The 22,464-nt window shown below is 41.6% G+C and overlaps 1 protein-coding gene across 1 annotated transcript; it reads left to right on the top strand.

Annotated features, from left to right (window-relative positions):
* The first annotated feature begins 320 nt into the window (after positions 1-320).
* On the top strand, positions 321-19,303 carry GINM1 (glycosylated integral membrane protein 1). The gene is made up of 8 exons (XM_083856137.1): positions 321-446; positions 9,091-9,150; positions 9,325-9,421; positions 12,178-12,329; positions 14,539-14,695; positions 15,453-15,583; positions 16,316-16,479; positions 18,363-19,303. Exons 1-8 carry the CDS (start codon positions 327-329, stop codon positions 18,469-18,471), a joined length of 990 nt encoding a protein of 329 aa, XP_083712263.1. The 5' UTR covers positions 321-326; the 3' UTR covers positions 18,472-19,303.
* The last annotated feature ends 3,161 nt before the right edge of the window (positions 19,304-22,464 follow it).

Here is a 22,464-nt window from a genome sequence, read left to right as displayed (position 1 = left end):
ACACACCCGGCCGCTTCACAAACACCTGCAAACAACACTACACGGGTACCTCTCCTAGTGCCTTCAAAGGTTGCCTACGAGGGGTGACGGGCTCCTGAAGGCGCAGCTCGGTACTCGCGCCTTATTCCACAGCGCCCAACTCGGCATGTCCCGGCGCCGCCCGGCCAGGAACACTGACAGGGGCAGGGACAGCGAGCACTGAACAGTGACAGGGGCAGGGACAGGGGCAGGGCCGGGGCAGGGCCAGCCCCCTCCCGCCGCCTCCCCCGCTTCCTCCCGGCCCCGCCTGTTGATGTTTCACTTGCTTTTAATTCCCGGGTCGCAAGATGGAGGCGGCGCTGGGACGTCGGGAGCTGCTGTCGCTGCTGTCGCTGCTGTCGCTGTTGTCGCTGCTGCTGCCGCCCCTGGCCGCCGCTCTGCTGGGCCCGGCCGCGCCGCTGGGACAGGTACCGCCGGGCCAGCCCGCTCCCTGCCTGGCCACTGCCCTTTCCCTGTCCCTGTCCCTGTTCCTGTCCCTGTTCCTGTCCCTGTTCCTGTCCCTGTCCCCGTCCCGTCCCTGTCTGCTCTTGCCCCTGCCCGTGCCCCGCTCCCTCACACGGGAGAGCCGGCCCTGCCGCGGGGCCAGAGAGATCCCCCTCTCCTTTCGCTGTTTGGTCTGTATCGGGTTGGATGTGCCGTGTCTGACAGGTCTGAGGGGGTGGGGGGAGTCACTTCTGTGCAGTGTCGGTGTGTTTGGATTGTCAGGCTCGGCCGCCCACACCTCCATGGGTCAGTACAGCCGTGCAGGTACAGCCGCAGCAGGGCCGCACTTGTGCCTGCCCTTCTCGTCAGCTGAACCACGAAAAGGGGTTTGATGTATTGGTATAGCTATGGTAGATCTATGGTATATCTATAATGACACAAGGGCATTGTGTTGCCTGTTTTTCTATTCTAATATCTATGCTGTATCTTGGTGGCATCAGTGTTAAATTTGGTGGCTTTTAAAAAGAGGGGAAGGAATGTTTACTGCTACTTAGGAGAACTTGCCAGTGTGAATAAAAAGATTTGCCACAGAGCCAGGTGAGTTATGACCTGTCGAATTACAGAGAAACTGGGTACTTCTGCCTGAGGTTGAATCATTATCAGATGCATCCTCTAAAATTGGTATAATTGTGAACCCAAAGTGTAGGATCACAGAGGGAAGAGTCGTGAGGGGGCTGTAAGTCAACTTGTCTACACAGGGTCAAGTTACTGTTACCTGGCCAATTTATTATGTCTTTTTTTCCCTCCAGAGTTATTTATTTACCAGTGTAATTTAAGTGAAACATTTCCAAGAAGGGCTGACAGAGGCCCTGCACTGGCACATCCTGTGCTGCGAGGCAGGATTCATTCCTGGCCTTACTTCCTGGTTTCTGCTTCTCTTTATGAACTTATAAAGAAAGACCTCCCTAGCTCTGACTTCAAAACAGGGATCTAGATCTTCAGACACCTATAAAAGTGCCTGAATGCCTGAAGTGAGGTGTGCTAAAGGGAGCAGAGGGAGCTCAATCCGTGGGTACTTTGCTTATCCCTCTGAGAAAGGGATTGCTGGCAGGAATTTCCCGAAAGGCTTGTGAAGTGACAGTGTAATACAGACTCATGTTCTTCCTCACCTTCTACCCAGAAACTGTCACACTTCCACACTGAAACTACAGCTCGGTAGCATTAAAGTTCTTTGTCACTGCTGGCAGTTTTAAAGGACACAGAGGCACGTTGGTGTCTGCTGCCTTTGGATGTGAAAGTGTGAGCAGGGGCAGTCCCTCGTAAGGCAGCTTGGGGTCAGAGATAGAACAGCTGTGTTTTGGAGTGTGAGCAGGGATTGACTCAGGAACTGTAATGTTTTATGGGCACGGCTCTGCTGTTTGTGAGGTTGAGTTTGTCCGTTTGTGCCACACTGCTCAGGTGGTCTTGTGAGCTCACGATTTGCTAGTTTGGAAATGTCTTCACTCTTTCAGTTTTATACGGGTCTGGTGGCCTAAGAATGTGCAGAAAATTTCTTCTAAGAGTCAAAAAGGGACTTACAAATTTTTACTGTAATGTTTTTTCTTTTTCAATGTTAAACTGAGCAAAATAAGAACTTGTGTTTTCTCCTGCGCTATTTAGTTTTGTACATAGTGGGCTAGTTTTGAGGCAAAAGGAACAGTGTGTCCTCAGAAAGTTTTGGATAGAAGAATCAATGTTTTTTGACACTGGGCTGGTTTTTGGTGGCCTGTTAGGAGCAGAAGTGCCCAGGCAGTGGGAATGGGCAGAGTGGGAATGCCATGCTGTCAGGTTGCTTTCAGAAGCCATGAGTTCAGTGACAGTGGGCAGTGGGGTCAGAATGATGTGTTGTTTCCTTAGGATGGCTTGGGACTGCAGACTGGTTGGGAACAGGCAGCATCAGCATGGTCAGCTTTGCTTTGGCTGGACACCACAACTGTGCTCTACAACTCTGTCAGCCCACTCCACTGACAGCTTCACATTTTGTTAACTCTTCCATGCAGGGGTTAAAGCTGGTGTTAAAGTTTACCTCCTTGCTGATGGCAATGGTGTTAGAGAAACCATAGTGGAAGGACTATAGAGGAAAAACCTTTTGACACTGGAATTGCATTTTGTAAGGCTGAAATGCTGTTGTTCAGCTTTGGAATGTGAACGCCTCAACTGTTGTGCAATACTTGTAGTTTCTTAAAAAAGCTGTTTTGAAATCTGGACTTTTTCTTTCTTTAACATTAGCACATCTGTTGTGGTTTTTGTCTCTCCTCAAAAAATTTGGATATGCAAAGCTGGACTAAAAATTGATTGACTTTAGACAAAATTTGTGGGTTATTGTTGTTTTGGGCTTTTTTTTTCTTTAAAAAAAGTTAAAGGGAATGATGCAATAAAACAGCTGACCTTCACGTTCGAGTAACGTTTCTGATGCAAGCTCAGCATAAGGTTTTGTGCTTTAGAGTATTTTTTTGATTTGCTGATAGGAACTGGCTAAAAGCAGTGCTAACTCCATGTTATTTGCTTATTCTGTTTACCTCTTGATAATTTAGGCTAGCACAGTTCTTTCTAAATAACAAACTTGCCTACCAGACTTTTTTTTCTTATTAGTTCAGTTGCCTGAAAAAAAAGCTTTTGTATTTTTTGTTGCCTGCAAGAAACCTCTGTGTGGATGGGTCATTTCACAGCAGCAGGAAATAATTTTCACTACATCAACCATTTGATGCAGTGAGTACAGTGTCTTTTAATCAGAGAAGAAACTTGTTAATAGCAACGCACTGGAATGTTTCTTCCATCACTTTATGCCAGTTTCTCTATTAGGAGCCTGGCACATGTGAATTTTAGGCCTAAAGGAGCTGACATCATCTTCCTATGTATATTTGATTAAATTGAAGCAGTATGATGCAACTGTGTCTCTGTGATGTAAGACTGAATATTCACTTTTGAAACTCATGATGAAATATTGTCCTATGAGCAGGTTTAATAGGGAGGATACAAAGACAATTCCAGTAGCACACATAGAGGAAGGGGAAGGATAAGCCATGTTATAATGAGTCACTGTAAAACAAGGAAGGAATGAAAGTAAGTGTGCTTGCTCAGAAAAGCAAAGTAAAGCAAAAGCATCATGTTAGATCATTATATTAAGAAAGAGTTCAGTTTTAGCTAGTTAAGAAAATACTGGATGTAGTTATCTTACCTTAAATCCTGTCATACAGTTTAATAATGCCAAATCTTAATGGAGAAAATTTTGTACAAAAATTTTCCGAAATGTGAGGGACAAATTATCATCCTGCAAACTTGTGAAATTCTAACTTGTCAAACTTTTGCCATGGTTACTCCTCAATTCAGTGATGCCTGATTGCAGTTAAGACTCTACAACATCGTTCTGTTTTGATTCTTATTAAAGAATTATGTGAAGCATGGATCATGGAGCCCTGAATTGCAATATATAGTTACACTACTTGGAGCCAGTTATCCATGTCAGTGCCAGGACTCAAGTGGTATGAGTTTATGTGGTAGTTTTGTTTTTCTATTCAGACACTTATTTTCCCATAATCTCTTCTCAAATTTAGAAACATGTTATTAGTTTTGTCTATTTTTTACCTGTTTGGCAACCTGCATCGAGCTTTACATTTTTCAGTCGCAAACAGGATATCATTGTAATGGCTGTGAGGGGATTGTCTGCCTTTCAAGTCTCTGTACAGCTGGACATCTTGTAAGGCATTGTGCCATCTGTTCCTAGGGCTGCCCACTTGGCTTCCCACAGGCCTTGTAGTGCAGAAAGAGCCTTGTTTGGAGAGCCTCAATAGGGAACAGCTGTGCTTCAAGTGGGCCGGCTGCTAGGGGCAGAATCCTGATGGGGTTTATGGGACTGCTGCAGCTGTGTAGGACTGAACAGTTACCCTGTTACTGGGAGAAGCTGAACAGTGCACCCCATCAGGCGTTCACTGCCTGTGGATAAAGTTTTTCCGTGATTCTTTAATCAGATAAACAGATCTGTTTGAAGTTCTGCGTGATTGGACCCATGAGGTTTCTCTTTTGCGGCATTTTTCTTAAAAAGCAGTATCAGGTGAAATGTTCTCTGTAGATTTGTGTGGTGTTAGTCTTTGAGAATTAATGAATATTCCCTTTTAACTTATGCCAGATGCTTTATATTCTTGGCTGACGTCTTTTCCCCTTGTTCTTCTATTGCTGCTGTGATTATACCGCCCCAGTTAACAGTCCTGGGTTCTGTTGCAGCAGCACATAGTGAAAGAGAAAAGAATTAGAAAATGATCACTACCCATTTACCTGTGCTGATCCAAGCTCACCGAAATTCACTAGTTCATGTAACCTGTGCCATCACACTGTCAGTGCTGCTGCCTAGCTGTCCTAGAACAGAAGGACTTACATTTGTGGTAGGGGTGCTGTCCTCTTTGCAGGTTCTGTGGCCAGTACCACTGTAAATATAACTGCTGGAGCACTAAAACAGGGACGAAAAATCATAGGAGAACTCAGGAGAGACATTTACATCCTGTAAGACAATTAAGAATGATAAGACCATTTTTAGTGCAGACTGGAGTTTTGTGTAGGCATTTAGCAGCACAGGAGGGGACAAGGGGCTGCAAAGTATGGAACAGGGTCAATGGTAAGCTAAAAGCACACCCAAATTCTTAGAGACTTGAATTGCTTCTTGGGGCTGTCATTTCATTCTGGCTCTGTCAAAGCTGCTTTCTGAAATATCCCAGTGAATTCAGAACCTTTTAAATTACAGGCCCCTCTGAAACTTACATGATACTGTTAATACTGAAAAGTGTATTGGGAGTTACACAACCAAGTTTTAGAACCAAGTTATACAACTCACAGTTGAGGGAGGCTCCTCCAGCAGCTGACAGTGCAATAGTATGGACTGCTGCAGAGCTCCCATGCTCTACTCTCATGGCTTTGTTACTGCAGTATTGGCTTACTCTGCTTTCACAAAATAAGGGATGTGGGGTTATTTACCTTTCTTGGTACTGAAGTACATAACCACAAGCTGTATCTACAAAGCACTATAAAACACTTTATTCCCTTTCACCCTCAGGTTGTGAATTTTATTATGATAACATTAAAAAAATTCTCCATTGAAATGAAAGGATGTTCTGTAAGTGTGTGAGTCTTCAGCCCTAGGATTGGAAAGACGGGGATTTGAATTATCACTGGAGCACTTTCTAGCAAGTGTGGCTTGTGACCAGGCATTTCATCCTCAGAGACTGGTACAAGAGCTGTTGGCCTGCCACATCTGTTCCCTTCCCCTTTAGGAAGCATAAGCAATGTATGGCTCTTGGGCACTTATCCACATGCAGATATTGAAGGGGTACCAATCAGGCTTGTGATAACAGGGGCAGTGCCATGCATCACTTCTTCCCTGCTGTGGATGAAAGGGGATTAGCTGGGATGGTGCTCTGCTCTCCTGTGAGCTGCTGCTTCCTTTCCCCCAGCACTCCTGCCCAGCTTTTCATTGCATTTGGCATGCATCTTGTTGTTTTTGCCATCCTGTAGACTTTGTTATGGGGTATTTGTAGGGTCAGGAAGATAGGCCACAGCAAGCCCCATTGAGTTTTGAGTGTGACACTGCAGGAGACACCAGTGGGAAGCCGTGGGAAGACAGCAGTGTGAAACTTGCCTTCGAGGAAGGGTTAAGACTGAGCTGGAACACTGCTATTTTCTGTGGGAAGATATGAAGAGTAATGAACAACCTGTTCATAAATTGCATGTGACAACTGAGTAGAATGGATGTACAGAATATGGGAAGAGATCAGTAGAATTTGTTGGATCTGGATGTGAACAGACTAGTCCCAAGAATAGTAACAGTATGAGTTCTCTGTTGTGCGTGAACACAGAATTGCAAGGGTCATGATGCAGCTGCTGTAGGGGAATACTGATCACTGCTCTGAGTTACTGAGGAGCTTTATGAACCTGTCCCATTAAGGAGATGCATCAGTATCATCTGAGATGGTGGTGAGGACAGAGGTCTCCTGAGGGGATGCTGCAAGGATGGACAGATCACGCAGCAGAGGCAGAGCGACAGACAGTCTGTGTCCATCAGCGCAAGGAGCCCAGCTCATGCTTCCCAGCTGTGTTCGTGCATCTCTTCTGCTTGTCCAGCTCTTCCTTGCTTGTTCAACTGACAGAAATATGGTCTGGCAAAAAAGGGAAAGTGTTTGTGCCAATTTAATGAGCTGGGTTACCTCACTGACTTGGGAAGGATGATGTGCAGGAGAGATCTGCACTCTCTCCTTGCAGAGGCAGCAAGTGGTTAAACTTGGTGGTTATGTGTCTGCACCTTACAATCTGGTTTTTGAACCTTTGACAGCACAGAAGTGATCCACTGAAATACTTAATTTCTTAAACATGTAATGTGTTCTTCAAGTGCAAGTTTTAAGTATGTTCCAGAATCCGAAACAGTGCTTGTGGATACTGTATCAACAAAGCCGACAGCTGTTTTGAAGGAAATTAAGCATTGTATATATAGCTAATTTTGTGCATTTAACAGTCAATTGTTGAGCATATCTAGCTTCCTTCATGCCCTTCACTTTCAAATAAAGCATTTGATTTAAAAAAAAAAAAAAAGGAGGGGATTTTCCTATTTTTCATCAGTCATTTCCTTTTTCTTGTAATCTAAGTCCCTTTGTAGATTTTGAAAAAAGATTGTGCAATACTTCATGGGTAAGAAAACCTCAGCCATAATTTGTGGCTTAAAAAATGAATGACTATTAAGACTGCCTGGAAAATGCATCTTTTGTGCCTTTTGAATTCCCAGAAAACAGAAAAATCAAGGATGTGATGCCACAAAGTTTTGGTAATCTGCCTAACAGTTTGGGAGTGTAAAAGACTTACAGTTCTGAATGCTATGAGCTAAAAGATCTAAAAGTTTGGTGGATTTTTGTTTTATTATTAATATACACAGTTCTTAAAATATGAGAATAAAATAAATGGTTTGAGGAAATTACAGGAAGACAGGATAGAATATATCCTATGTTTATACTTTTAATTCAGTTTATATTTTCAGTTACAGACTTCACTTGTCTGACTAATTTGGTATTTTTTTATTTCCTTTGAATAGCTAGGATTTAAGTTTTGAAGGAAAATCAGTATAAAAACCTGTTTCATAGAAGGAGCATTGAGGAAGAGATTTGGCCTCTTTGGTCTCTCTCTGGTGGCTAGAGAGTTTTCCTACTGATATGCCAAATGGGTCTGAAGTATTTCCAAGTCACTTTGAACCAAAAGATTATCTGTGTTAGGTTTTAAACCATTCTTCTCATGATGCCAGATTCCAGCTGAATCGGACTTGGAGGTTGTTTTTCAGTTTTTGACTGGTCTGGCTACTTGAGTGTGCTCATGAACACCCATTGTTTCAGTGATTTTTTGACATTATAATCATGCTTCACAAGTTTTCTGTTCATGAGCCAGGGCTGTATTGTGTTAGATATTGTATATTTCACGTATTTTCTGGCCGCAAATCCAGTGTTGTGTAAAAATACTAAATGAAAAGTCTTTTTGTGTATTTACATTTTTATTTATTTTAAATTCTGAGCATGTTCAACTTCTTATTGAGGCATGACTCGCTTTTTAGCTGTTGGTTGTGAAACAATGGCTCAGTTACAGAGCTAAAGAAGATGCTGAAGGTATGGAGACATTTTCCAGAGAAAACAGATCCACAGAATCACTGAATCATTTGGATTGGAAAAGACCTCTAAGGTCAAGTCCAGTCTTTGACTGGCCACCACCCAGTTAACTACACCATAGCACTAAAGTGCCATGTCCAGGTGTTAATGAAATGAAGTTATAATGATTTAAGGCTCACACAAACCAAATATGGAGCTTAACATTGTTTTTGAAGAGGTGTCTGAGGAAAAAAGTATGGCAATCATTACTTTTGGCTATCTGCAAGCAAGATTTGATGTTTGTAGGTAGAATTTTCAGGGACAAACCTGGGAGATTTAAGGTCCCATTTGCAAAGCAGCCCCTGAAATTACAAGGGAGAAATGAGAGGACAGAATGAGTGTTTCAATAAATTAAAGCAATTGAGGTTTGAAAGAAAGGACCAAACCCCCATTTTCTGTGTGTTTGAGGTGTCTCATGTGGCATAATTTGGAAATCATGACCAAAGAAGCTGGATTTCTGTTGACAAAACTGAATGTTCTTTACTACAGACGAACACGTATTAAACTTCACTTTGAAGACTAACTGGAGTTCTTAAAAAAGCATTTGCAGAAAATCTGATTTTTGCCTTTTGTGGTCTATTATTTTGCACTTAATATGAGAGACTTCCATCATATTCTTGTGAAACAAGTTATTATTATTATTTTATCTTTATTACAAAAACCCACAAGCTATACATAGGGGTTGCAGATGCCATTCTTTCTCATCAATCCTCTCTATTAAAAAGAAGGGTGAAAAAACCAGATTAATCCTTACATGAACCAAGAAAGCAAATTCCTTTTCCTTGTGTCTGCTGGATAGAAAGCCTGGGGATGTGCTCTGGGGGTTAGTAAGGAGTCCTTCTGCTAGGACAATACACGAAAGTTGCTTGTAGTAGCCCATGTGTTTTCTCAAACTTACATCTCTTCTCACTGTTTTTTCCAGGAAGCAGTCAGAGTTGGTGTTATGATGCTGGACACCAGTGGAGAATTTCACAAAGGACAGGTTTGTCCAGTTTTTCTGTTTATTCAATGAATTAATGTGCAGCGAAACAAAGTCTGCAGCAGCTGCAAGTATATCCTTTATTCTGACGTCAGTCACTGTGGAGTGTTTTCCTCTCACAGCAGAATTACAACACAGGGGCTGGAAGCATACACTCATTCTGGCTCTTTCTTTCAGGTTCTTTTTAACATCACCTATGTTAATGGACAGGTTTATCTAAATGACTTTCCTATGAAAAGTGGGGTTTCCCATATAACATGTCAGACAATAATAGGTGAGTATTCTCTTTTTTATTTTTATTTTTATTTTTTTATTTTTTATTATTATTTTTTTAAATTTTACTCCCTCCCCTGGGGTATTTGGCTTCCATGTTGTTTGGTAACCAAAGCTTACAATGGCTATGTGTTCTGTATTTTGTAAACCAGAGCATTGTGGAAGCAAAACATTTCCCAAGGTAGGACAATTCTGGTATTAAAATGGATGAAAAAAAATCTCACCACCTTCATCTCAAGTCACATTAACAGGCTTGTGTGTAAATGGTCTAATCTGAAATCCAGACTCTGCCCATCTTTTCAAAATAATGTTTTGCACTACAAGCCAGACAATGTAAACAGAAGGATGCAGCTCCACCCTGCTAATGGCTGTGTCCCTAGGTTGGTGGCATATATCCAGAAGGAGATTCAATAACAGAAGTATGAATTGTTGTTAGGAAGATTTTTAATAATATCACTTCTGTGTTTATTGGACAAACAAGTTTCTGCTGGATAGGATATTATAGCACAAATACTGCACTTTTGCTAGGGTCCTGCAGTAGTTAATTGCTTCAAGTTGTCTCGAACCTGCTGCTTTTCCACTGAATCAGTGGCAATTTTTTTGTGAAAAAAACCAGAAAACACTGTGATTTTTCTGGAGATTCACAGAGCACACTGTATAACTAATTAAACAAGGACCATTGTTTGATTTAAGCTTCTGTTGTATTGAGAACAGTCTTTCTGCTGCATGAGATTCAGTCAGTCTCTAGGTTGATATTCTCGTCAGGCACTTACAGAATACTAACACCTTTTCAAATTGCTTCTCTGAGCTGTGACCTTGTTGCTTGAACCCTTGTTTCCCAAGCATGATCAATTATTAATTTGACAGTATTTCTTTTCTGGAGAGAGAGAGCAGTAATCAATTTCGCTTTTTCTGGTACAAAATCATGGCAAAATGTCATTTACTTGCAAAATAACTCACTCAAGAAAAATAGATACTATTTTATTGACTAATTCTGAGAGCTCCTGAGTACTCTTCTGTAGTTCCTATTAGTTTCCCAAAGCATAGCTGTAGCACTTGCAGTGACTAGTTTTAAATCTGAAACAGTGAGGAAAATACTGATTTGACCCGAGAGCTAGAAACCTGGAACTCTTTATCTCCATGTTTGGGTCTCAGTCCCCAGCACACTACCTCTCTGTTACCTGTAATGTAATGTTTATACTATTTACTTACTAAATTATTGACAACAGATTTAGGTAGTGTTTGTAAAATGCTAAAGAAATACCAAGATACTTACTAATAGAGGGGGGAAATACTTCTGAGTGTATAAAAAAAACACTTTACCTTAATAATCATGCTTTTGAATATTAGAGACCACGTACTCTGACATGGTTGTCAGATCATTCTTGGCACCTACATCTCCACTTGAAGTTCCCCCAGATGTCAGTTTTGGAAGTGTATCTCACACTCCTGGGAATGTGGTGGGGGTTGAACAGTCTGACACATGGCAAAAGCTGGGAACACAGGGAGCTTCAGCTGCTTGGCATCTTAGAGGCTTTGGGCCTTTAGTGCATGCTTGCTGCTCCAAGTCAGAAAACATTCAGCAACCAGGTTAGTGCCCTGGCTCACACCTGTAGGGAACTTTCTTTCTACCACTTATTTTGGCAATGGAAGACATTAGTAAATTATGCCAGAAAGTATTTTTCTGTATTTTAAATAAGAAAAATAGCTTTATGAGGACAGGGATCACAGTATAAAAGTAGTGGACACGCTGAGTAGTTACTGTGTGACTGAGAGACCCAAGTCAAGCCTTATCCCACATTACCTGACAGGCTCAGCACTGCAGGTGAGCAGTGGCTTAGCAGCAGGGATGGTCTGGTCTCAGTTCACGTCCTGTGGTATCTGCATGCTGGAGAGATCCCCATTTCCACTCCTGTGCTTTTCCAGGACTTCAGTTCTAGCATGCCCTCGCTGAAGCAGAGGTGGTTACAGTAACTGGGAGGAGGATACTAAGACTCTGCAGAAACAGTCAGGGTAGGAAGGCAGTTCTCTGTGTACTTGTAGAATATTAAGTTGTTGAAATAGCTGAAAGCTTTTGGGTAGGAAGAGAGGTTGAGGTGTCACCAATCACATATGAAAACAGAGAGGGGGATAGAAAAATATGTAGGAGGGAACTGGCACTCATCTTGAGCAGGAGATGCAATGTGCCTGGAAAAGAGCATATTTGTTTCTGTATTCAAGAGGAAGGGGAATGTTGTGCAAACCAAGATGTTTACACAGGTGACTGGCTAGGCTTTGGCATTACTCTTATGAACTCCTTTGGACAACTGAAATAAGAATGCAGCAATAACCAAGCCAAAGAGCTCTGCTTAGAGTGCTTAAATGCAGACCTCAAAGGCAGAGATGTGACGTAGTTTGCAGGTTCCCTGAGTCAGGGGATTGATTGTACAGCTCTGCTGTGTTATGAGACCTGCTCTGAGTCTGATTTGGTGATATACTGGTAAAAAAATCATGGCACCTGTTTTAGCTGTTGCTCAGATTACTACTGGTTGTAAAAGCAGTTGCTGGAAGTGTTAAGGACATCAGCATGGTACAGATGTTCTGTACTGCAGTTCTGGCATCTCTGGTTTGATGCTAGTGGTACTCTGACTTCTCCATTCAGGTGCTGCACATGCAAAGGCTTCTTTGTCAGAGTTGCACCTGTTTTCTCTATGGCTGGGTACTGCTTTCTGGTTGAGGTGGTTTCTGTTTGAAAATGATAACATTGTGTGTTAACAGTGGAGAACAGGAGCTTGGATAACTCACCGGATCAGCAGCACCTGGGAACCGTCGGTGTTCGCATCATGGTTCACGAGTGGCCTTTGGCATCCACTTCTGATTTGCAGCTGATTGTAGTTCAGGAGGAAGTGACAGAAATTGATGGAAAACAGGTAAAGAAAAAAGCCCTGATACAACATTCTACTTGGTTTTAATTAAGAAGAGGCAAGTAGTTCCCAAGGATTAAAAGGTTTACATGGATCTGGCTGGTGATTAGAACATGAAGTATGTAATTAATGTTAACTAACACAGTACTGAAGGAGATAACAGCAGAGTTGGCAGTATAACAGTGGGGGTGTTTCATGAGGAAGCTTCAAGTCTTAATGCTTCTATTCATATTTTAATAATTATCATTTACTATATCACATGCACTTTGAATAAGTGAACTTGTGCAAGCAAAGCCAGACTCACAAGCAAGAGTTGATTTATAAAGTAATGTACAAAACAAACAAAAGGTGCACGGGCTCATTCTGTCTCTTGAGGTTTTCCTCATTGTTTATTCCAAGCTAACAAAAGGTTTCAGGCAGGTAGCATGGGGAACAGCTTGCAGCAGGAAACTTTTGGTAAGTGGGCTTACTGTGAAAGCCTCTACACCTTAGAGCTTAGCCTTAGAAGACTTTGCATGTAAAATAATTTGAATCTTGATAATGAACATGGATTATGAGATGAACAAGCACCTCCACCCCTCCAATTCTAACTGTATTTGCACAAATAGCAGTCAGTGTGAGGGGTTGCAATTCCAGCTGAGATTCAAATGTGCAGAACTGAGTTCTCAAAATCACTTGTATGGTGTGGTTGATTTGCTAACCTTTGGTACTGCAAATTCTGTAGAAATTTGCTAACCTTTGGTACTGAGATTCTGTAGAAAAAGTCCGGCTGCTGAAGTCAGCAACTGGCTTATTTCTGTGTCATATTTCTGTTTCTGCACTTCGGCATCTTCCATATGGCCAGAGTTTTTTGAAGCTGGCTTGTGTTCTGCTGCCTTTTTCTTTTTCTAAAGGATAATGATGATAATACCACTGAGCCTTGATGAATTGCATGGTCAGCATGTAGTATTTTTTACAGGGATCTGTATCATGTCAAAGTCTTACTCTGTTAGTGAAAAGCCCCACTGAGAGATCTGTAGCTTTTCCAATGAGGTCTTTATCCCATTGATAATAGCCTAAGATACTGTGGTTTGATTCAGTTGTTACACAACAGTGGCATTGTATTTCAGGCCTCAAACTAGACATCACAATGCATTTCAGATTTTCGTAGAGACCTAGTAAAAATAACCAGAAAGCTACTGCTGTTTCCTTGATTGTTCCTTTAAGTCAAAAACAGTCTCCCATAAGCACAGGAGAGGAGCAGAATCACCTCCCTCAACCTTCTGGCCACACTGCTTTTGATGCAGCCCCAGGCCAGAGTTCGCTTTCTGGAATGTGAGTGCACATTGCCAGGTCATGTTGAGATTTTAATCCACCAGCACTCCCAAGTCCTTTGCTCTAAGGCTGCTCTTTATCCATTCGCTGCCCAGCCTGTACTTGTGCTTGGAACTGCCCCAGCCCAGGTACAGCACCTTGCACTTGGCCTTGTTGAACTTCCTGAGGGGTCACCGCTCAAGCCTGCTCAGCTGCTTCTGGATGCCAGCTCTTCCCTTCAGCAGGTTGACCACACAGTGTCATCAACAAACTTGCTAAGGTGCACTCAGTCTCTCTGTCCATGGTGCCAGCAAAGTTGTTAAATACCCATCCCTGAGGACACCATTTGTCACTGACCTCCATTTGGATACTGAGCAATTGACAGCAACTTCCTAGAGTGCAACCATCCAGGCAATGCCTTATCCACTGCCTGGTCCATCTGTCAGGTGCAAGTTTCTTGTTTGGAGACAAGGATGTCAAGCAGGACACTGTCAAATGCTGTGACACTCGGCTTTCAGTTGTTGAAAACAAGCACTGTTCCTGCAAAAGCAGAAGTGTCGATCTTGACTCAGCAAGACTTTGAATGTTTGCAAGTGCTTTCACTACATACCTGAGTTTCCATGCCCTAAAATGCCTCCCTGCAAGAGGATAGTGATGTACTCTGTAAGACTTGGTTAAAAGCCCATGTATAGACTACCATGTGCTTTTGCAGGGAGAGAGACCCAGTCTGCTCAGCGTATTTCTTGATGTGGTATGGTCTACAGAAGTGTGATATGTGAACAAAAGAATACTAATTCCTGTTATAACAGTCCTATTTGTACATTTTAGTGGCCTAGAGTTTTCTGGGATATACTGGTGTTCTCTGCCAGCCTGCTTCAGTGTTGCTTTAAACTCAGTAATACCATGTTTGCATCTTTTGTAGGTTCAGCAGGAAGAAGTAACAGAAATAGATATTTTAGTAAAGGACCTGAGAGTACTTAGACATTCCAACTACACCGTCCCTTTGAAAGAGAGCATGCTGTATTCCCTGCCAAGGGACAACGATGTGTTATTTACACTGCCCAACCTCTCAGGAAAAGGTATCTCTCAGCTGTTTAGTTTCTTCATCCATATTCAATGTATTGCTTTACAGGGTAAGAGAGCATCATTTATCCCTTGTTTTACATAGTGGAAGAGTTTCCTCATTATCAGGGATGTGTTTTATTTTATATGTCTTGGTTTTTATTTTTTTTAAACGCCGAAATTCAACTCTTCATATTAGGTATTTTATTTGTTTGTTTTCAAATCTGTTCTCCTTTGAAGGACTTGATACTTGGCAGTCTGCGGCCCAGACATCTGATAGGAATAAATTTCTCTCTCAGATCTGCAATGGAAGTTTCTCTACAGCTCCCCCTGTTTCCTGAGAATGAAAGAGAAAACTGTAGAGGAAATACCTGTCTGGGTCAATTCCAAACCACAGAACAGTTTTCTGTTATTAAACTTGCGTAACTTAAAAGCAATAGAAGTTATTTGATGCCTTAATTTTATTTCAGTTTTGTTTAATCAAAAACTGTCAAGGATTTAATTGGAGTAGAATATTTTGATCTAGTCCATCACCTTTTAATCTGATGACAGCTGAAATTTACAGCTAAGGTCACAGCTAAAGGCTGCACTGTAACACTGTTGCTGCTTCTTATCCAATTCACTACTCAAGTCAAAAAAAATGCCTTCTGTGTTCTTGCTGTAAATGTGTGAGAACTGTACCCTCTGTAGAGAAACACAGCATGTCTTTATTCTCCTGCAGAGTGAGTCAAACAAAAGGCAAACTCACCACTAAATCTAGCTTTTCTTCTTCAGATATTCAAGATCCACTGCAAACTACCAGCCAGTACCTCATCCAGCAAGTAGAAACTACAGTGGATGAAGAGACATTACCTGGCAAGTTACCAGAAACCCCTCTTAGGATAGAACCTCCATCTTCTTACAAGGTTGCTTTTGTTTGTTTGCTTGTTTTAATTATTAGTATAATTATTAGTATATAAATATAATTATTTAAAGACAGACAACCACTAAGACAAGTGGATTCCTGCAGAAAAACAAGCCCCAAATAAACTAAAAAATGCCCTCTCCTAAATTACCATTCAGCAATGACAAGTCCAGTAGGAATCCATTGGGCTTCTAAATCTTGCCATGTTCTGGCCACACAGATACTTCATGATAGTCGCTTGTGATATTTACATTATACTGAGCTAAGCATTTATGACAATTTCAAATATTGCTTAGCTTTAAAGTCCACCATTTTCTCCTGGCTCTGCTCAAGTGCTTGTCCCTCTGAGAAATGGACCACTGGTCTCACCTGCTGTAGGAAACACAGTAACATCGGAGAAGTTTCAGTTCCAGCTTAGGCAAGGATGGGTTTCATGGCCTCCTCTGTGGCCAAAACACTCAGAGTTATAACCCTGTCTGCTCTGTTCAAGTGTCCTTTATTTTCCAAAGGGGCCTTTAATGAACAGAGAACTAAACCTTCACCTGTTTCAAACTTTGAACAATAAAAATCTGAGCCACCAGTCAATTCCATCATGTTTTTAGGTATGTTTAAGAATATATGAGTTTAAGTAAAATTATCACCATATAATGTGATTTACCAGTAGCTTAAAAAAACCCCAAAAGCCCAGCAGTTGCTTTGTTTTGCAATCTTTGTATTTTTACCTGTTTTGTAGGTGATGTGCCAGTGGGTGGAAGACTTGAGAAAAAGGCTGTGCAGATTCTGGTTTCAATCTTTACCAATCTTGTTTAGTTTCATGGAAGTTGTTGTTGTTGGAGTTGTTGGAGCAGCTCTTATTATCAAAGTCTTAAAGGTGATTCTCCCTTCCTGTGAAAAAAAGTAAGTAATTTTTGTAATTCTTTTTTTGCTGTGATGAAGACAAAACATTGACTAAAAGAATCTTCCAAGAAGCAGGCCCATTCTGTAGGATAATGGTAGCAAGAATTCAATGAGAAAGCTACTGGTAACTTTCCATTCCAAGTGCACTTCTGACAAATAGGCAGTTCAGTGAGACATGGAAAAGTATTTAATTGGAAATGTCTTTAGCTGAGCATTCATACTGCCAAATTTTTATCAATTCTTCTAAGGACTACATTGTGAGACGTTAATAACATGGTTTTAAAAAAGGAGGGTAGAAACTAGATCTAAACAATTCCAACATCTCCAAATGTTTTCATACTCGTACCGTGTTGGAGTTGTACAGTAGTTCTGAAAAGCCTCAAATTCGGCATTGCAAATTTGTGTGGGAATTCTCCAAGGGGGACCTACCTCTGTAGGCAGCTTCCAAGCCATTGTGACTGGTGCTGGCATAGGTGGCAAGAGGCCACAAATAAAGCTGATTCCCTGCAAGAGCTGTATCCACTCAGCGTGTTACCAGCAACACTGACATTTTTTGGGAAAGCAAGGTCTCAGAACTAGGGGCAGAAAGATGAATTAGTAACTGTGGGTAACAAAGGGCAAGCACGTGCCCTTTAAAGCAACCTAAGTCAGCTCTGGAAGAGTGTGCCTTGGAACTTCACGTTCTTTGGGAAGCAATGACAGTACAACATGCTGCATCAGCCTCAAGCACAGCTGATGTCATCAGATGGAGCTGATCAGCTGTGCCTCTGAATGGCTCTGCATGCAGTTCATTTATGTATCCACTCAGGGGTAGGAGTGGCCTTAGGCCCTCTGACAAACTGGGAAAATGGAGGGCTGGAAGATCAGGAAGGTTGGAAACTGCAGTAACAAAAGAGGCAGTGCTTCCCCTGGCATTTCACACAGCATGCTGTCAGATGGGAGGGCTTCTCTGGCTAGAGCAGAAACAGTGGAGAAACACTCTGTACTTTCCCCAGCAGTAAGAAGCTTATCACTGGCAGTAAGTAGCTTAACACTGCCATGTATGAAACTGAACTAAGTAGAATTAGGAAGAAAATTCTAATCCCAGCAGACTGTTCAGCAAAGCGGATGATGGCCTGTCCATAGCAGAGGTCAGTATGGAGCAGAGGAACCAGCCTGCAGTAATTTCTCTTCCACTTGAGAAACGTGGGGCTTGCTCATGCCTTGATAGAATGTATAAAGAATTTGAACTGCCTCCTCCTCTTTAAAAAAAAACAAACCAACCAGAAAAAAAAAAAAAAAACCCACCAAAAACAACCCCTAAACCACACAGTTATTTTCTTGCTACCTGTGTAAAGTGGTCCTCTAAAGAATGGTAAAGGTTTAACTCAGCATTGTAAACCAGTGAGAATGAGCAGAACATCCCCTCTGGTGAATAACAGTTGCAGATGGGAGTTGGGACCTCATCCTATGTCTTTAACACCATTCTGTGTTACACTGATAAAACTGGAGGCTCTTGCTGAGTTCTGGAGAATCAGTTGTAGGTCCTGACAGCAAACAGTTTTAGGCTACTGTCAAACTAAGCAGATAGAGCCTACGCTGTTGACATTTCAGATGTAGAAACTGGGCAAGGGGAGCCTTCAGAAACCACAGCCAGTACATGTTGGAAGCATTTTTCATTGCAACTCCATGTAAGAGATATTATGAGGGATATTATTGTAATATCCTTTATTCTGTGTAAGGGATACTATGAGATATTATGATATTACTAGTTGATGCATTGATTTAAATGCATCAAACTGTCATTAAAACTAAGATTGGAGAGTTTATGAATTAGTCTAATTTTTAGAACACAGAATCGTTTTGTGTATTGTTGTCTAATGCCAGGTAACCTTACTTTTCAGAGGCATCCTTCTCCTGGATCAAGTCAGCTTTGTACCTGTGACTACCATCAGCCTGCCTTCAGACCTTCCAGACAGGAAAAATGATTTAGATGAGAAAGCATGTACTTAAAACTGTATTTACTTTGGAGTTACTGGTTTTAAAAACACACTTTTAGTTGATCTTATATTTGGCACCTGATCTTAATACCTTGGTTTTTTCCTACTAAGAAAACTAAGTCAGTTGATTAATTGATAAAGGGCCACTCAGGCCGAGGCCCAAAGCTGACCTCCTTGTGCCTCTGCATAAACAAGCAGCCTTTTCAGAAGCTTCAAAATAGAACAGCTGCCTTTTCAGAAGCTTCAAAATAGAGCAGCTTTCCACCCTGAGGGCTACCATTGGTTTTAACTTCTGTGAAGTCACTTCTCCACACCTCAGACAGGATGCTGGCTGCCTTCATGCCCATAAACCGAGTCAGCTGTCCTGACTAACATGATGATGAAATTCAGGGTGTCCTTAAGTCTGCAGATAGAATTCTTCAGAAAAAGATGAGGGAGTATTGCAAACATCAGCTGTGCCTGCAAACCTAAGCAAAGCTGCTCCACCTGGTTCCAGGTCTCATAGGATCGAGTATGTGTTGCAAGGAAGATACCACTACCAAACATTTGTGTTACTCAAAAAGATTTGACATTTTATATATGCAAAACAAAAATTTGAACAGCAGATTTGTATTTCAAGCACTTTACATTTTTATGGTCCCTTCCACTCATAAAAACTGTTAGCAGTTGTAACCAGCTTGCTTTTTGTATCTGTGACAGCAGTAATCTATGAAGCCCCAAAAGAAAAATGAAAATTCCATTAAATTCTACAGAAATACTGGCTTACTGTTGCTGAGTAGGCCCAGTCTGCTCATGCCAGTTTGTACTGTTAACATTTTTCAAATAAACATTTAAATTGTTTATTACACTGTGTTCATGTATGCATTTATAGTTAGGTAAAACAGCAGTTTGCCAAACATTTCAGACTCAGGGCACTATCTGTTTCTTAGCTTTTCATTGTTCTTACTTACAAAAATTGTTTGTCAAAAGAATGAATAGGAAAAAAACTCACAACTGTAACTACCTGGCACTAGACTGAGCACAGTTATCATCTGAGTGATCAGAATTACCTGTGTGCAGCTGGAGTTGTTAAAAGAGAGAGGGAGAAAAGCTGGGATTCCTCCCTCCTCCTGCCCTAAGGAGACATTATCGTGAGTTTAATTTCCAGGTTACTCAGATGCTGGTCCTTACAGCTGGTCTGTGACAGGAGCAACTCTTCATTTCTCACTGAACTGACAGCACTGCAGTGATAAAAGGAACGTTTCTAACACCAGCTTGGCATTGTTAAAACACCAAACCAAACCACCACCCAGTAGTGCAGTGAGTGTGGTGCACTTCACCACAGCAGCTCAAGGTAATGAGGACACTGCTCAAACTTCCCCTTGTTTTTCAGTTTTTTGTTCTAGTACCTTGTGGTGGCAGAGGGATTGCCACCCATGGCTGAACAGGAAACTACTAGGATTAGCACAGGAATGGTGACTGCACAGAGAAGAGCAAATCTTCAAACAGGTGTAGACAAACTTCTCTGTACACGGATACTCCCAGGTCCCCACATTAGCATAGTTCAAGAAGTGATGTACAAGGCTGAAGTTAGCTTCTTCTGGGGAAAAAAAAATAGGATGGACAAGAAACACAATAGTTCTCCCTTACTGCACAAACACAGTAGGAATTACAGTGCAGATGGAAACTTGGCAGCTGTTTGCATGTGCTCTTTGCATCCCTCCTTATGAAACTGGAACCCAAGCACCTGCAACAGCCACAAGATTTAGCTGTTCTAAACAGCTGCAACAAATCCATGGTTAAGCCTGAAAGTGTTGGTACTGCTTCAGAACTTGGCTGATTTCTGCAAAGTTACAAAGCACCAGGAAAGAAATACCACCATCAGGTTAATGGAATTCTAAAAATAGTGCAAATCTTGAACACAGTAACTGCTAGACAGTTTCTGCTGCTTTATGGAGCTGGAGTTACCGAGTCTTTAAAAATTTAAAGCTTTTGTGTTTCTGCTTTAGCTTGCACATGGTTTTCCAAATCAGGAGTCTTGTGCCTTTCAGAGGAGTGCCACTCTGAACTATTTTGTAAATCGATTAAAAAACTGTCTCACCCAACTAAGGCAGTAAGGAATGGGCAACTGTCCTGCATGCCAGTCAGGGTAGGTCTCATTTTTCCAGGACATGAAGTGATCAGGATACATGTGCCCTCTAGGGGAAGGTATGTGGGGGCACTGGGAACTGAAAAAGAAAACCCAACAAAACCCATCTACCCAAAAGAGTGGTAGGTTCATAGAAACAGCAGCATCATCTCTCAGGCACCTCACTGCAGCCCTTCCTGCCCTCAGAACTGTGTATCACCACGTTGTGTGTTTCAAACCAAAATCAACCTCTGAGCTACAAATTCAGCCTTTGTCACTTTTTCTGTCCTGTACTACGCAACACAGACGTGTTAATTTTGTTAATTCAGAGTGAACAGGGCTGGCTGAGTACTAAACTACTGCTTTTAAGTTGAGGTTTACTTTAGGAGTTCTCAAAATGCATCACACTTAGTCTAAGTGGCCCCTTAATGGACTGCTGCCAACTCTCTCTTCTTATGTGGGAGAGAGATTAAGTATTCTGGTTTGTTTGCAGTGAACTGAGAAGAAATCTCCTGCAGCAACAGCTGACAGCTACACTCTCATCCTTACAAACTGAAAAGTAAATATTAAGAGTACCCATATCCTCAAAATACTGTGCATTTTTATTAACTCTGACACATAAGACTTATTTTTATCCAAAAATAATAAATTTGTTTTCCATTCTGGAAATGAAAGTCTGTAAATGTACATACACCTGTGTACTCACCTCAACTTTTGCCTTTCATTTCTGGGTTCATCATCCCAGCTCCACCCAGAGATTTGGGAGCTTTCACAAGATCTCAGTGTCTTGCTTAAGCCTCTCATCACTGACACTGCTGGAAGTCCCTTTTCAGTGTCCAGCTGTCACTCTCAACATAGTGATGAATTTTAGGCACATGAACAAGATGCTCACAATAATGGCATTTACACAGCTGTGTCTTTGAGATGGACTTGCCTCCTTACACAGACTGCAACTTTGTGTTACCATTTGTCCTTCCCACCTACCTTGCAGCATCTGAAGAGACACATGAGCAGGAATTCCACAGACAGCTTTATACAGCATGTTATCTACCAGCTGGAACAAGTCCAGACCTATTGGATTTATGAAAAAAATCATGAAGTTTACCCATAAGCAGAGCTACAGCTGGCTGCACTGGGAGGAGCTAGCAGGAAGAAGTGTTTCCCAAACAGTAGATGATGGATTGAAATTAAAGGTGGTTTAGTTACAATTACCACTGTTCAGCAAAATATAAAATTATTATCTGGATGGACACCACCGAACCATTCTCAGATAATAAGTGGCATGTAGAAGCAATTAAGTAAAAAAAAATGAGAATTTAGGTTTTATGTCAAATGTAAAGCCAGGGTTACCAACTGAGCACAAACACAACACATGCTGCCTTACCAGAACAACCATGTAAACCTGACCCAACTCACCAGTCCAGTGTTTTGCTGCTTGCAGTCAAGAAAGGAACACCTATTTCAGAATTAATGCCAGAAAGCTTTTGATTTCTCAGACTAACAAGGAAACTACACATGTGACAACATCACTGCTGGTTGCACAGAGTTAGTTTACACTGGCTGGATGTATTTTAATATTATTTAACAGCTCCTGTAAACCCATTGCTCAAACTTCACTGACTCCATTGACTGTTCCAGCACGAGGGTTGCTGTTCCACATCTCAGCCTTTGCAAAGGTTCTTTAATAACAGCCTAAGAACAGAATTCTCCAATATCAGCTAGGAAAACTATCTGTGTAACTGCACCTTGTTTGCCCCATTTTTGAGTTCTCAGCATCTCTGAGTCACTTAGCAGGGCTTAGTTTGGCGAGTTTTTTTGACATAACAGCAATTTTTCAAGAGTAAATATAAATACTCTGATGAAAGGAGTTCTAGTATTAAAGTAATTTTAGAATCTTGA

The sequence above is a fragment of the Zosterops lateralis genome, assembly GCF_965231275.1.
Source record: "Zosterops lateralis genome assembly, chromosome: 3".
Taxonomy (NCBI): Eukaryota; Metazoa; Chordata; class Aves; order Passeriformes; family Zosteropidae; genus Zosterops; species Zosterops lateralis.
This window is presented reverse-complemented; position numbering and strand designations above follow the sequence as displayed.

What these genes read in the sequence shown, in the direction of transcription:
- GINM1 (XM_083856137.1), top strand. Translation starts at nt 327, where the DNA reads ATGGAGGCGGCGCTGGGACGTCGGGAGCTGCTGTCGCTGCTGTCGCTG. An exon ending in GAGAATTTCACAAAGGACAG is followed by an intron (nt 9,151 to 9,324) that starts GTTTGTCCAGTT and finishes TCTTTCTTTCAG; the next exon opens with GTTCTTTTTAACATCACCTA. An exon ending in CAGAAATTGATGGAAAACAG is followed by an intron (nt 12,330 to 14,538) that starts GTAAAGAAAAAA and finishes CATCTTTTGTAG; the next exon opens with GTTCAGCAGGAAGAAGTAAC.